A 15667-nucleotide genomic window follows, 5' to 3' on the forward strand; every position below is an offset into this window, starting at 1 on the left:
GCTGCGCTTGTTAGTTCAAACAGTGCAAACAGCGCGTTCTTCATGGGTGCCCCCCCCCCAAGAGCAAAGGCGTCTAAATATCGCGAAGCCCTCCTCCCCTCAAATCAAGAGCCTCCCAAAAAAAGTGAAAAATACCTCTCAAAACACCCCTTCCCCTAAAAATTTCAATGGCGCAATCTGCGCCATGACTCCCCCCACCCAGGTGGGCACCCCTACGTTCTTGCAGCTGAGTCATTGACAAGGAGGGAGAGTCAATTGCAGAATAGCTGACATATGCAGCACTGAGTTTAAAATGTTTAAAACAAATACAAATACAAATGTGACGACCAGCAACAGGCTCTGGGCCCAGTTAGGCTGGTCCTAATCAATTAATTAGTCCCCAATGAAGATCAATGGTCCTTTTAAAGCTATCCACTCCCTTGCTCATTACCGCCTCTTCCGGTAAGCTTTTCCAAGTGCCCATGACCCTGCTAAAGTAGTAGTTTTTCCTGATTTCCAAGTTAACCTGAGATTTAAATAGCTTAAAACAATGACCCCTTGTCCTGCTTTCCCCGCAAAAATTTAACCCATTTACATCTTTCATTTTGATAAATTTAAATAACTGAATCATGTCCCCTCTAACTCTCCTTTGCTCCAGGCTATACATGTTAAGCCTATTAAGTCTGGTATCATAATCTAACTCTGAGAGTCCCCTTACTAATTTAGTTACCCTTCTTTGAACCCTTTCCAATACAAAAATATCTTTCTTCAGATAAGGCGACCAAAACTGAATAGCATACTCCAAGTGAGGTCTTACTAAACTCCTATATAAAGGCAGAAGAACTTTCTTAGATTTGTTTGAAATAGATCTATTGATAATCCCAAGCATTTTGTTGGCTTTGTTACTAGCAATACTGTACTGTTGACTAAACTTGAAACATCTTGAATCGAGTATCCCACTACCTGCAAGATACAGTCGGTCTTCCGATGTTTCAACCTGAGAAGCACCAAAGACTGAAATTCACAAACAAATTCGTATACTTTAAGACTCAATATTCGTTGAGTGATTCCGTGGTCAAATGTGGTCAGAAGCGGATGTTTCGACACACCCCGCCTTCAGCTCGGACCTCACACAAAGTGACTTTATCGTCTTTTCAAGAACCTGAAGTCTTTTCATGCCAGCGATTCCTGCACGGAAACGAAGTTAGAGCCTTGTTAGCCTACGTTTGATATCGTAGACATCATCGTGCTTCGACCAGGGCGTCCAAACCCACGTCGAAAAGTAGTTTGACTGTTGTAGTTCCTTATTTCATTAAAGTTAGTTCGAAACGTTTGTTTCCTTTTTAGTGTGGATAAGCGGAACTTACATTCTGGACAGGACTACCTGGTATGTTCGATTTTTGATCATTTTCGTATCTTGATGCACTCAGTTGCATCGCTGCTTTTTGTTAGTTTCCCTATTTCGCAAAATTTGCGTGTTAGCTGATATCTCTTGCAGCAAATTATTCAACAAGTAATACCAACATTTTGCGGATTGCGATTTGATTTGTCTTCTGGTATCCATGCCATTACACAATCTATCACCATACCAGCTACTACATGTGGATTTACCGGCTGGATGGAGCACTGAATACAGCTTTGTTATGAATAATATGCACTCACTGCCAAAAGTTAAGCGCCAAAAGTTAAAATGTACATTTCCGGAAGCCAAATCAAATTGCAGAGGCTGCAACTCGCTGCAGAGGTAGATAGAAGTATGCAAATAAGTTAGCAAACGGTCAATCACGGTTTTGTGCCAAGAATTATGCAAAAAAGGCAGACATACAAAAAGGCAGCATCTTGAAGGGTCACATGAGTTTCTTGTAAGTGCCGATAAAAGGTGTTTGGAACTTTCGTACGATTTGTTTTCAAGACGAACGTGTTTTTATGACTTTCAGAAGACAAATTTTTTTTATTCTTTAATGACTGTAACAGAGTGGAAATTTCAAAATTTGTGAACTGTAAGGACAATTGTAAATTCCCTGCATTTTCATTAAAAAAATATTTTTCTAAAAATTTATTGTTTAAATTGTTACAATAAAAGTGTTGCAATATAATTGGAATTTTTTTTGTTATTGCAGCTAAGAAATTACTTAAATCACTTTTTAACTGTAACTGTTTTGAAGTTGGGACATCAAGATTTTGCCTTTTTGACTAACATAATTTTTTCAAAAAAAATTCCTAAATCAAAATATTAAAAACAAAAAAACCTCATGATACAAAATTGCATGAAGAATAAAGAAAAAATATGATTAATTCATATTAACCATCAAATTTTCTGTAAAAAATCCAAAAGTGCTGGACATGAAATGTACCATTTTCGTCGGAATGACCCATCTCCGTGCTTAACTTTCGGCAGTGAGTGTAGAATTAGATACGTAAGTAGATTCACAAGGAAAAACAGTTTTAAAAAAAAGGACGAATTTTTCAAATAGTACTCACGAACATGGTTCGATTTTTTCTCCTTTGGATTCCCTGATAATTATGGATGCATAAATACCACCGAAGCAGGGGGTCAGCTTCTCTTGGAAGCATTTGGCATCACCGAAATCGTCATCACCCACTACATAGGCAGCAGCAACTGTGAAGAAAGGAAAACAATGGGATGAAATACGAAGTATATCCACAAAGTAATTTCAGTTTGGTAATAAAGAAATATCGTATATGGATGCAGGAAAAATATTTATTGCTGAAAAATCTACAACTCCTAAACGACCTTTCTACATAACAATTGCAAATTTTGCAGGCATTTGTCATAGCGTGGCACAAGTTTTTGTATGCCTTCTTCATAGAAGGTTGCCGTCTGCGTTTTTAACCATATGGTAACTTATTATTTCAGCTCATCATCGTTGTTGAAGTGCTGCCCACCAAGGAAAGATTTCAGGTGCAAGAAAAAGTGGATATCCCTAGGAGTTAGGTCAGGGCTCTAAGAAGGATGGTCAAACACGTCCAAACAAAATTCCTGTAGGAGGTCTGTTGTCACATTCGCGGTTGATTTCTTGCCGCGAGGTCAAGCAACCAATGCAAAAGTTTTTTGTGAAACACTTAATTGCCCCACCCAATACAGAACAAGCGCCGAGGACTTCTGTTAAAGTGGCTTCTGTTAAAGTCCTGTTAAAAGGTGTTTTTTTTTCCTCACGATAACGCCCGACATGTGACAAAAGACCTCCTACAAGAATTTGGCTGGGACGTGTTTGACCATCTTTTTTAGAGCCCTGACCTCGCTCCTAGAGATTTCCACCTCTTCTTGCACCTGAAATATTTCTTTGATGGGCAACACTTCAATAATGATGATGAGCTGAAAGAATAAATTACATTTGGTTGAAAACGCAGGCGGCAACCTTCTACGAAGAAGGGCATACAAAAACTTGTGCCACGCTATGACAAATGCCTGAAAAATGTTTTGAGTTTTGTAGAAAAGTAGTTTAAGAGTTGTAGATTTTTCAGCAATAAATATTTTTCTTGTAGCCATATACGATATTTCTTTATTACAAAACGGAAATTACTCTGTGGAAATAACTCATAACTCAATTGGAGAGATTTTTTCCTCCAAATCTTTATTTATTTTCTATCCGCTTTGGGGTGTCATAAATGGTGTCACACTTTTCTCAACATATTTTACACCCCACAACTCACGCTTTAGTGCTTTGTCACATAGTGTGATACTTCCCTCTAATTGTCGCTTGTAACGCTATACACTGAAACCCTGATTTTACGTTGTTTGTTTCATAAGTTATCCCGCTTTCAACGTCATTCTCTGTTGGTCTCTGAAGAAGGCTATATCGATTATGTCAAAATGCTCTGGATTTTACTTTACCCTTTTACAGAAAGTCCACTGAATACGTTTGTCTACAAAATGTTTTTTTTTTTTTTTTGGAGAAATTAGTTTTTATTGTTTGAAGCCGCTCTGGTATTCTTTTCGTTCTATCTAAATGCCCCATGCTTGACATAGACTACACAGGGGAAACTGATTTTGCTGTCTTAGATCTGTAACTTGTTTTTGACAACAACTTATGGCCACTGAGTGCAAAAATGATCTCAGTCATACGCATTATGTCACGTCCAGTTTCTAAGTTACATGGGATCAAAGCGACCAGTTTACAAAATATGAAGTTTTTAATAAATATAAGGCAAAAGAAAAATTGTGTTTGGTAAGCGACAATTGCATATTTGCATACTCAATGCAAAAAATTACCTTATTGGAGTGGTGACGAATTTTTGTTGGTTAGTTTGCCAGTTAAATTGTTATATTTTTTTCAGGTGTCCTGTATGCCCGTTGGTATAGTTCTTTTTTGAAACCTTACTTTGATTTCAAAATTTTTTTATTAACTTCCATCAAGTGTAAATAATTGCAAAAACAGTATTTCAGAAATATTTCAATTTAATATTATGATGAGCTCAAGTGTCCTAAAGCAGAAACCGTTTTTTGTAGGAGAAAGGAAGTAATTAATGTTAGATGTTTTGAGAGCGTGGAAAAATAAAATCTACTAATACAAAATTGAAACTGGTATGTTGTGACCCTCACAAAACTTTCTTCTATTTCTTTCTCTGTTATGAATTCTTGGATCTACCGTATTAATACAAACTTTGTAAGAATAAATTATTTTTTATCCTCGCATATGCTTAATTTGTACTTATCCGGCTAAATTTGGAGCTTAATCCAATAATTTTTGCTTAAAGTTACCGCAGTTCTTCAAATTCTACCTGTAGGTTGACTTTGCCTGCTATGCATCATTCCACATCATGCTTATGGGATTGGAGAAAAATTTAAAAGGTATCGTCAAGTCGGCATCATTTTTGGTAATTTATTTTCGGCACCAAATTTGACGAGAAATCGCCAAATGGTGCCAAGTCTGGTGACATTTCGAACATTAACTTGTAAATAGTATTTCAATGCTAATACTTTCGCGCCGTGCTAAGTGCAAAAGTCGTATCTGCAGCAGAGTTCAAAATGAGAAATCGCAGCTTAAAGCCGTGTGCCTCCTTGTATTTGATTCGGGTGCTACTCTTTTTCAGAATTAAAAAAAAAAAAATCATTCACAAATGAACATTAAACATTTTATTTAGAGTAAATATGTGACAATGAACCATTTGGTGACCGTCACTCAATTTTGATAATGTGCAGATACGACTTTTGTGCTTAGCACGGCAGAATAATGAATGGACTAACCCTGTAACCGTAACCTCCATATAGAAAATACTGGAATCAAGTAAAGAGGATCAATCCCCACGCCTGCTTAAACACGTAAGCAATATTTAAAAAAAAAAAAACGCACTCAAATACTTGGCAACCGTCACAATTTCCAAATTGTAGAAATATCCTTGCAAAAGCAAAGCAAAGAACGAAAATTAAAAAAAAAATCTTTAAATTATTTTAAAAGTCGTACTAAAATTAATTACAAACATTTTCTTTGTTGACAAACTGAAGAGGGCAAAAGATAAAAAAATTTTTTTTGATCAATGAGATTTTCTCGATCATTTCCCAAGAATTAAAACCGCGCAGATGACAGTTTATTATGATTTATTTCTTATTGTTGCAAAGTTATTTTTATTCGCACAAAAAATGGCAAAAATCAGCCCCCTTGAAGCTATTGGCGCCAAAATCAAATCAGAGCCTGTTTCTGTGCAGGTTCACATTTTTCCATATTCCATCTGAAACGTTGCATTACTTCTTGAGATATAACACTCGCAATGAACAAGAAAGAACGTAGAATCAGCTCTTGTACCTTTTTAGGGCTCCATGTCGATAAATTTTTGTTTGATTCGTTCATTATTTCTTGAGATATATAAGTACTAAAAATCGAGAAAAAATACTCGATTGCTCAACTATTGACACCGAAATTCAATCAGCACCTGTACCCGTTAAAGGCAACATGTTGACCAAATTTTGTTTGAATCCCGCCAGTTACTTCTCGAACGCTCGATTGCTCCACCCTCATGGTGGAATTCGCGCCAAAAACTAATGGGTAATGGGTACAAGTTCATACAGTGACTCCCAAAAGTGTTCGTACACTTTGAAATTTTTTAGAAAAATCAATACAATTCGAAACTGAATTCGAATATGAACTTCAATATTTTTTCACATCATTCCTATGTCATTCTAAATACAACCCATTGGTTTTTTCAAAATATTGACGGATCTTCTTTTTGAAATGGGTCAGAAAACGAAGAGACAGAGAAATAACACTCCACAAAAGTCATCGCACACTCAAATATTTTCGAATAAATGCATGATTAAAATTATCTGCCATTTTATTAATATTTTTGCATTGTGTTGATCCTTAAGAGTCATTTGGCTCCAATTTTTTGTTTATTTATGCCTTAATATTGTGCTTAATATTGTAAAATGGCTGGTATTCGTAAAAACCCACAAACACCATTCAAAATTTGAATATTTTTCCCACAGTAGTGGTAAATTTGTTTGAAAGGTCTCTAAATTAGTTAATTTATCTGTTTGTATAGTAAATTAGTTGCTTGATAAATTTTTTAAAGAAAGGAATCGGGCCGAAAACAAGGTAAGAAAAGGTGAACCGGCAAAGTTGACCAAACGTGATCGGAGATTTAAAGTTAAAAAAATTATGAAAAACACACATTTGAGTGCTGTAACAGTTTCTGCAGAGTTAAATGAAACATTTTACATTTAATTTTCACCTAAAATTGTTCGCCAAGTTCTCTGATTAGCTGGATTAAATGGGACCTCTTCCCGCAGAAATTTTCTTGGTCGTGCGAAAAACAGAAAGCTTACACTTTTCGCCGCAAAATCAATGATAAATAAGCTAAAAACGTTTTAGAATCACGTCTTACTTACAGATAAAAATAAATTCAACATTTTTGGTTAAATTGTTGTATAACTGTATGTAGAAGAAAAAATTAAGAACTTATCTTAAGAACTTATTTGGATCAGTTAATCAGGACGGTGGAGGTTTTCTAGTGTGAGGGTGCATATCAGCATCAGGACTTGGTAGTTTGTAATTTTTTGATGAAATAATGAATCATGCTGTTCCTTTAAATATTTTAAAAACCAATTTTGAACCCTTAGACAAAAATTTGGTTATTGGTAACAACTTTGTTTTTTATCAAAATAACGATAAGAAGCACACGGTTTTCAACGTTTGCGTCTAGTGCCTCGAAAATTGCCCTAAAGTTTAGAAAATACCCCTCAATCTCCAGATTTTAACTTAATGTAATGTATTTAGAGATATCAGGAGGCTAGATTACGAAAATAGGGCTTTAAAACGAAAACTAGAGCTGGAAACAGTAAGACTCGAAGTGTGGTTGAACACTCACTCAGAACGCAAAAAAAAGGAAAGAAAGAATGAAATCTATTCCCAGACGTTTAAAAGGTGTTATGAATACTGTATGATATTCTACTAATTAATAACTTAATAAAAAGTTAGATTATTCAATAAGATATAGACATTTTACAAAGTGTGCGAAGACTTTTGTGAGATGAAATTTCCGGCACTTTTTGGTTTTTGATCTTTTAAAAATTAAGTTTTAATGTTTTTAAAAAACTTTTCATGTAGTTTTGTTAAAAATTGATCATAGATCTTATAATAAAATACCCATTCCGAAATATTAATTCTAACCAATGGATTGGGACCTATTTCGTTGAAAGTCGTAGGTGTACGAAGACTTTTGGGAGCCACTGTATAGAGTACATATGTGTATCAAATTTCGTTCAAATTCATGCAGTAACTTTTGCTGTAGAGTAGCCACAACAAATTGGTCCCACACAACAAAGAGACATTTTCAAAAATGGTCGAAAGTTAATCAGCACACCTCAAAACATTCAAATCCTTCAAAATTCAAAAATTTACAAAACCAATAACTTTTTCTACAACCCAAATTCAAAAAAAAAAGAAAAAGAAAAAAAAAAAAGAAAATAGAATACGTTTATTTTTTTACGGGAAAAGCTTAATTAAACAGAATATTGAAGCAAATTAGGTGTTTAATTGAACGTGCCGCCTTTCTTATATACTCTAAAATGTACATAACATTTCATATAAACTTAATTAAAAATTATCTTAGGAAGAATTATCCAAAGTTTATAGTGAGGATACTTTGCAGAATATTAAAATTAAAATACGAAATAAATTTGCAAACGAACCAATATCAATATTCTGTCGCGTCATTTTTTGCAAGAATCACATCTTTAATCTTTTCAGATTGAAATTCCATCAGCTGTTTACATTCAAGGCTACTGATTCTGTTTCCATACCCTCTTTAATGCGGCAATGAGTTAAACTTTGTTAGCGGGTTTTAGGCCTTAAACCTTTTTCTTTAGATTTGCCGATGCCACAAATTTTCGGTGGTATTGAGCAGAGTCAGATCTACCGGGAGGGGGGGGGGGAAGCAAACCGGGATTTTTGTCCCGGGCGGCAATTTTAAGGGGGCGGCAAATTCGAGTGGTGCCTCCGGGCTGGTGTATTCTAAGTAATTCTGGAAACTACTCTAAGTATTAAATAGTAAAAATATGAATATAGAAAAAAAAAGAAAAGATAGTTATGCAAAACTAAACTAAGAAAATTTAACTCAACAGATACGATAAAAATTGTGTGGGTGGGATTTCATGCTTTCTCGTTTATTTTGCTGACAATTGAAATTGACTTATATAGTCATATATATTCAAAAATAGCTGCAAATTTTACAAAAGAAGTCAGTAAAACGAGGCGGCGAGCATCAAGCGACTCGACACAGGCGTTTTTAAGTATTACGGAAGGGGATTAGCAAGCAATTTTGGTGGGACTGAACTGGAACATATATACTTTGCCACTTAGTAAAATTGAATAAAAATCTACAAAATATTGATTGTTTCCTCGTTTATCAACTGGCTTCTGGTGTAGGCATCGTGCTATCACCTATGGCAGCATATTTTAGGGGCTTCACATTTTACGGTGTCAAGGTAGGAGAGACTCGTACGTTTGTGTGCAGGTTTTTATGGGCTCCCCCTATACGTTAGTGAATCCTAACCAATAAAATTAGTCCTTGAAATATTAGTTTTTTTTTTCTGCGTTTGTGTGTTGGGTTAAAGTTTTGTAGATCATTACCATGACATCTTGATTAACCAGCAAACCAGCACCTTAAAAAAACCAAGTTAGCTAAGTACTTTGCGATAAGAAGACGCCCTCGCCCCCTTCATTTTATGAAATCATATGAGACTTTTTTGTACAATTGTTTTGGCATAAAAAAAATAAGTGTGTGCGACTAGAAATACCGACTTTCATTTTTTGGGGGTTAGTTTAATACTGCCACCAGAAGTTCTAAATGTTTAAATGTGGTCTGGAAGTGAGTTTTGAAACTTAGGTTTTAAAAGAATTCCTTGGAAATATTCTCGAATCCCATACTTTGCTCTAACGTTATTAAAGATGGCCTACACATGAAGTCTACGATTGCAATTTCGAAAAGCTCCCAAGAGGGTGCTCACATCGTAACCCCTAAAAAAGGCTCTCCCATCCCTATCATTCAAATGCGAATAAATATTGTCTTTTGGACTTTAATTTTAAAAAACTTCTGGAGGTCCCCCGAATCTGCCCTCCTCTGATATTACCGAAGATCCTGTAAAACTTCAATATTAATTCTTCAATCCCGAAAACCTTACGAGGGAGATTCCTTAACCCCCACCCTATAACATTATTGAAGCTCACCTACGATTGCGTTAATGGAATTTCACTTCTTTCCCCCCCCCCCCCCCCCCCCAGGAGAAGACTCCGAACTCAACTCCCATTAACGTTTCCAAAAATCTTCTAAAACAGTGTTGCTATAACATTGAATTTTTTTCGGAGGAATGCCCCCCCCCCACGTCTCTTTTTCTCTCACCAACATCATCAAAAACCGTCTTTAATCTCGTTTTCAGTACTTCAATTACGAAACATTTCTGCGCGCAAGCCCCTTGAAAACTCCTTCCCCTATCTTCGAAGGTTGGCTTAAATTATGCTTTGGAAGCATTAACTTCAAGAAACTGACGCTGCACTAACTTTTAACAAAGAAAGACAAACAATCGCGTGTTTAAGGCTCCAATTCAAAAAAAAAAAAAAATCTAGGGATAGCCACCGAATCTCTTTTTTCCTTATCGTCACAAAAGATCGTTTAAACTGTATTTTTCGAATTAAAATTTCAAGAAAATTCCTTGTTACAATCGGAAATGCTTCAGAACCTCAGAACGTATGTGGAGTTGCAATTTCAAAAAAAATATCGCGGGATGAACCCCGAATCGCTTTCTCCATTAACATCACACTAGATCATCTAAAACTATTTCTCGAAATTCAAATTTTTCCCGGCCGCCCATTCCTGGACATAATTGAATGTAACGTACAGTTGTATTTGTTTGTAGTGAAGTCGAGAAATATGACTCCCTGCTAAACCCCAGAGAAGCTAAATCTTCTCTCTCTCTCTCTCTACATATTAAAACATGAGTTTCAAACAATTAAGGGGCTGAAAAATGCGTACCCCCTGCCCAGTTTTTTGACCTAGCGACGGCCCTGTGCACCCCTTCAAATGCTATGGAGCAACCCCCGAACAACAAGTCCCCAGAATATAATAAAAATCCTACAGAATTAACCCCCCTGAAAATTTCAACAGTTTTCATGGCTGTGCCGTGCCATGAAATCCTCCTCCATTTTAACAAAAAAAAAAAAAAATGCTCATAATAACATTTTTAATAAAAATTGATTTTTAATCAAACTATATCGCACTTTACAGTTTATTGAAAATAGGAAATGCAACTTGATAGAAAAATTTAAAGCAAGATGGATGTGTTGGGTGGGTGGGGGTGGCATTTTGAAGTTTTGCCCCACTTTGGAAAATTTCTAGATCTGGCACTGGTATTGAGATCGGTAGAGCTGCTTGGTTAATTTAATACCGAAATCTTTCTTTCGGCTTAAAATCTACGAGTCACTTTAGAGATGTGACACGAAGCGGAATCTTGTTGAAAGATAAATGCTTCCTAGCAGTAATCATGCCGTAACCCAGTATATCTTGATAAACAGCGAATTCCCACATTGTTTTAAGATACATACAATTGCCCAGTTCCAGCAACTTTCATGCATCCCGATAACATAAAGGATGTCTCAATTTGAGAGAACGTCTTACACAAGATTTCTTAAGCGTTTCGCTTTTCTAATGCCGAATTAGAAACCTATTCCTTCGACAGATGTTTCAAAAAAGATTCATCACTGGAATAAGATACTTTTTCATTCTTGTTGCACCTTTCTTTTCGTCACAAAATCAATGATAAATAAGCTCAAAACAATTTGGAATTACGTCTTACTTACGGATAAAAATTAATTTAACATTTTTGATTAAATTGTTGTATAATTGCAAATAGAAGAAAAAATTAGGAACTTAATCTTAAGAAATTAGTTAGACCAGTTAATCAGGACGGTGAAGGTATTCTTGTGTGAGGGTACATATCAGCAACAGGCCTTGGTAGTTTGGAATTTTTTGATGAGGTGATGAATCATACTGTTCATTTAAATATTTTAAACTCTTAGCCAAAAATTTGGTTATTTGAAACAACTTTATTTTTTATCAAGACAACGATAAGAAGCACACGGTTTTTAACGTTTGCGTCTAGTGCCTCAAAAATTGTCCTAAAGTTTAAAAAATACACCTTCAGCCTCCCAGATTTGAACTTAATGTAACATATTTAGAGATATCTGGAGGGTAGATTACGAAAATACGGCTTTGAAACGAAAATAGAGCTAGAAACAGTAAGACTCGAAGTGCAGTTGAACACTTACTCAGAAATTATGCGAAAAAGAAAAAAGAATGAAATCTATTCGCAACTCCAGAGCTCGAATACGCTACTTTGCAGTGATTGACAATACTAAAGAAAAAGGTAAAGCATTCCATTCCACGTGTTTTCTTTGGCGTAAATTACAGGCTTCAGACAGTTTGTGGTGTAGTGTAATTTCAGCTGAATGGAAAAGAAAGCTTCCAACAAACACGATGAAAAATTACTGCCATTCACTAAGTGTGAAAGCAAATTATGTTACAGCATTTGTTTGTTTTACATTTTTCATCCGCTATTCGACATTGGCTGCAGCGCCCCCCATAGTTTATTGGAGTTGCGAATTCCCAGACGTTTAAAAGGTGTTGTTGATACTGCATGATATTCTACTAAATAATAACTTAATAAAAAGATAGATTATTAAATAATATATAAACATTTTTTAAGGTGTACGAAGACTTAAAATTTCCGGCACTTTTTGGTCTTTGATTTAAAAAAATTAAGTTTTAATGTTTTTAAAAAAAATTCATGTAGTTTTCTTGAACATTGATCATAGATCTTATAATTAAATACCTATTTCGAAATATTAATTCTAACCAATGGATGGGGTCCTATTTCATTGAAAGTCCTAGGTGTACGAACATTTTTTGGAGCTAGAGTATATGTTTTTCATCAAAAGCTTTTTCTTACAAAGTTTGTTTGAAGCAAATTCGCCTCTAAGTTCGGAATTGCCTTGAATTTCCCCGTAGACGCTAATGTTAAGTTTTTTTGAACTGTTCAAAATGGAACGAAGTATAGGAATGAGGTGTCCTCGCTGAGATCTTTCGAACAAAAAAATAGTTTGAATCGGACTATCACTCAAAAGTTAAAGGGGGAGGGGGAGCAGACAGACCGACAGACATTTTTCCCCATCTCAGTACCCCACTTTCCAGGTTTTAATTTTCCGATATTTATTTAATTATTTTCTTTATTTTTGACTTTTTGTTTTTTCGCGATATTTTCAAGATGCATTTAGCCTTCCTTCATGCCTTTTTCTTCTTTCTCTAACTTTTACTAGGAAAGTAGGCTAAAAAACAGAGTGAAGCTTATCTCTCTTAATAAAATATCGTCTGTTTCATAATCATAGTTATTTTTGGGGAAAAAAGTGAAAACTTTTTTATTCGCAACTCCAATAAACTATAGGGAGCGCTGCAGCTACTGTCTGATGGCGGATGAAAAAGGTAAAACAAACAGATTCCGTAACTTATAACTTGCTTTGACGCTTTGTGAATGACAGTAATTTTTTATCTTGTTTGTGGGAAGCTTTCTTTTCTATTCTTCTGAAATTACATTACACCACAGACTGTCTAAAGCCTGTAATTTACCCCAAAGAAAACACGTGGAATGGACTGTTTTACCTTTTTCGGTAGTATTGTTTATCAAGGTAGCGTATTCGAGCTCTGGAATTGCGAATATAATCAAAGAAAATGAGTTTAGTTTTCAGCTTTTCTTTAAAAAAAAAAAAAAAATATCATCTGCTAGTATTAATAAATTTTGAGCATTGTCTAAGCTTTTAAAAATTTTGTGAAATTTTCTGAACAAAATACAGCTGTTGTCAACGTGGAACAATCTGCCCGGATGCTGGTTAGTACATAAAGATGATTGAAGTTTTGAGATTTAAAAAAAAATCCATCGAGGCCTGAATTTAAATTTTTAGTCATGAAGTAGTTCTTTTTTACACATTAATTGGAAATTTTACACTTTTTCCTTTACTAATTGCTGAACATGCGCCACTTGACAGAACTTTTGTTTTGAGGCAGACCGTGCAACGCCGGACAATGCCGCTAGTTTGAAATAAATCGATAAAATAACTAACGAATATTTAAGAATTTATTTGAAAGTAAGTTTTACTAATAATAAAGCTGAGTCTGTTTAGATGTCTGGATCTCTCGCTGTTCTCTCCCCCCTCTAGATGTTTGGATCTTTGACGCGCATAGGGTAATTGGCGCTAAGTTGAATTGAGAAACTTTCTTAGTAGTTTATCAAAAATATTCCAACTAAAATCCGAGCCAATAACACATCTATTTTTCACTAAACTCCCCTAAAACAGGTAAACATAGTCAAGGTCACAGCTCAACTAACCAGAGCTGCGTTATAGACCGTTCTGCCGATTTTCATGAAATTTGGCACGAAATTAATTTGTAGCATGGGGTGTGCATCTCAAAGCGATTTTTTAAAAACTCGATTTTGTTCTTTTTTTATTCCAATTTTAAGAAGATTTTAGAGGAAGGAAGAGGAAATTACCATAACATGGGCGAGCAAACTAACATCGCAAATTGGCGAGAAATTCATCATCCATTATTTGGAAATATACAGGCGAACCAAATGACCTTTTGATTTTCTACTACAGGCAAAGCCGTGCGGGTACCACTAGTACTATATAAACTTAATAGAAACATTGGGTAAAAGATCAATAATGATTTAATTCAAAACTATAATATAAAGTGTTAGTTAAAGGTCTTACTGGCTAAGACGAGAAAAGCAAGCTTCATTTTGTCTTCTTATACAACGTACTAGCAATCGAATGTGGATATGATTCCACTTTCAGGTCAATCTGTGAGTATTCCTATCGTCATAAATTAAAAATGTAACGACGTCAATATCTGTAGTGGTTGCACTAACGGCTAGAGATAAGAGCGAGGGGAAAAAAAGGAAATTTTGCGGAAATCATTCGTTTATCTCAAAAAGCTAGAGAACAAAGGAAATGATTTTATAAAATCGATTGAAAAAAAAAGCCTAGGTATTTTGCGTTAGTTCTTATGCAAAACTCCTCCCCTTTCTGCAGCGTGGGCGTGCCGAAAGTATAAGTACAATTGTGGAATGTATAATAGAAAGATATTTTGACTCAATTCGAGGAGTTCAGAAAAACTTGTAAGTTTTGAAGCTCAGGTAATAACGAGTATTTACAAGTCAAAGTACAAAGTCAGCCTTTCGAGCTAGTAAGATATCCAGAAAGATAAACGAATGCCAATCAGGCTCAAATAATAAAAAGTGTCATACTGTTGCTTTCATCTAGTTGGAGATTTTTTTTTTTCCTTCCGCTATCAAATTTCACCTACTAAAGAAATATTCTTAATGAACTAATGAAAGTAGAAAATGAAAAAATTGAAAAAAATCAGTGCATAAAAGCATTAGAAGTTTATTTAGTCTCTGAGAATAAGTTGTGTGTGTATGTTTTTCCCTGTTGAATTTATTTATGCATTCTATAAGCGAAAAAAAAGTAAGAAGAAAGGCAGAGACTAGATAGTAGTCCTTTTTTGATGAAAAAATTGCTTAACCGTAAGAAAAAATTAAATATTCGCTTTTTCATTCCCCGAAAAAGGCCTGTGGGTTAGATGATAAAAATTTGAAAATGCTAAGGTAAGAAGCTGTTATGTTGCCCTTTAAAACGAGACAAAAACAGTCTTGTTTTTCTAAGGTGGAAAAGATGTATAAGCTTTTGAACAAAATGCGTTTTTGGTGAAAAATTATGTTTCGTAAATATAGCTAACAAAAAATGAAATCCATTTGTTGGGAAAAATTATATTTTGTGAATATATTTCAATGAAATTCGTTTAGAAGGTGTTTCATTAGGTGTTTATCCAGTTGACTCAGCTTCTTTTAAGTAGTGCTGAAAATTAATTTTTGTATTACTTTAAAGGCTTAAATAATTAACAGAGTTTTTGTTTCGTTTCAAAGGGCAATGTAACAGCTCTTACCTTATATTTTTCAAATTTTTAGTACCTAATCCACAGGCATTTTTTGAGTAGTGAAAAAAAAGCCATGTTTTTATTTCTCCTGAAGTTTAAGCAATTTTTTTCTTAATAAAAAGACTACTAGTAAACTTTGTTTCTCTTTGCACTTCCAATATGCATAGCTGACTTCGACAGGAAAAAAAAA

General features: G+C 34.9%; 1 protein-coding gene across 1 annotated transcript in view; it reads right to left on the minus strand.

Annotated features, from left to right (window-relative positions):
• The window catches only part of LOC129224451 (uncharacterized), a 29379-nt gene extending 14985 nt beyond the window's left edge, over nt 1–14394 (minus strand). Inside the window, exons 1-2 of the mRNA XM_054858905.1 lie at nt 14253–14394; nt 2461–2599 (exon numbers count right to left, since the gene is read on the minus strand). Of these exons, the coding sequence (XP_054714880.1) occupies nt 2461–2599; nt 14253–14280 (167 nt within the window). The 5' untranslated portion in view covers nt 14281–14394. The remainder of the gene's footprint in view (nt 1–2460; nt 2600–14252) is intronic.
• Nucleotides 14395–15667: the final 1273 nt, after the last annotated feature.

Source organism: Uloborus diversus, chromosome 6, assembly GCF_026930045.1.
Source record: "Uloborus diversus isolate 005 chromosome 6, Udiv.v.3.1, whole genome shotgun sequence".
Lineage (NCBI taxonomy): Eukaryota > Metazoa > Arthropoda > Arachnida > Araneae > Uloboridae > Uloborus > Uloborus diversus.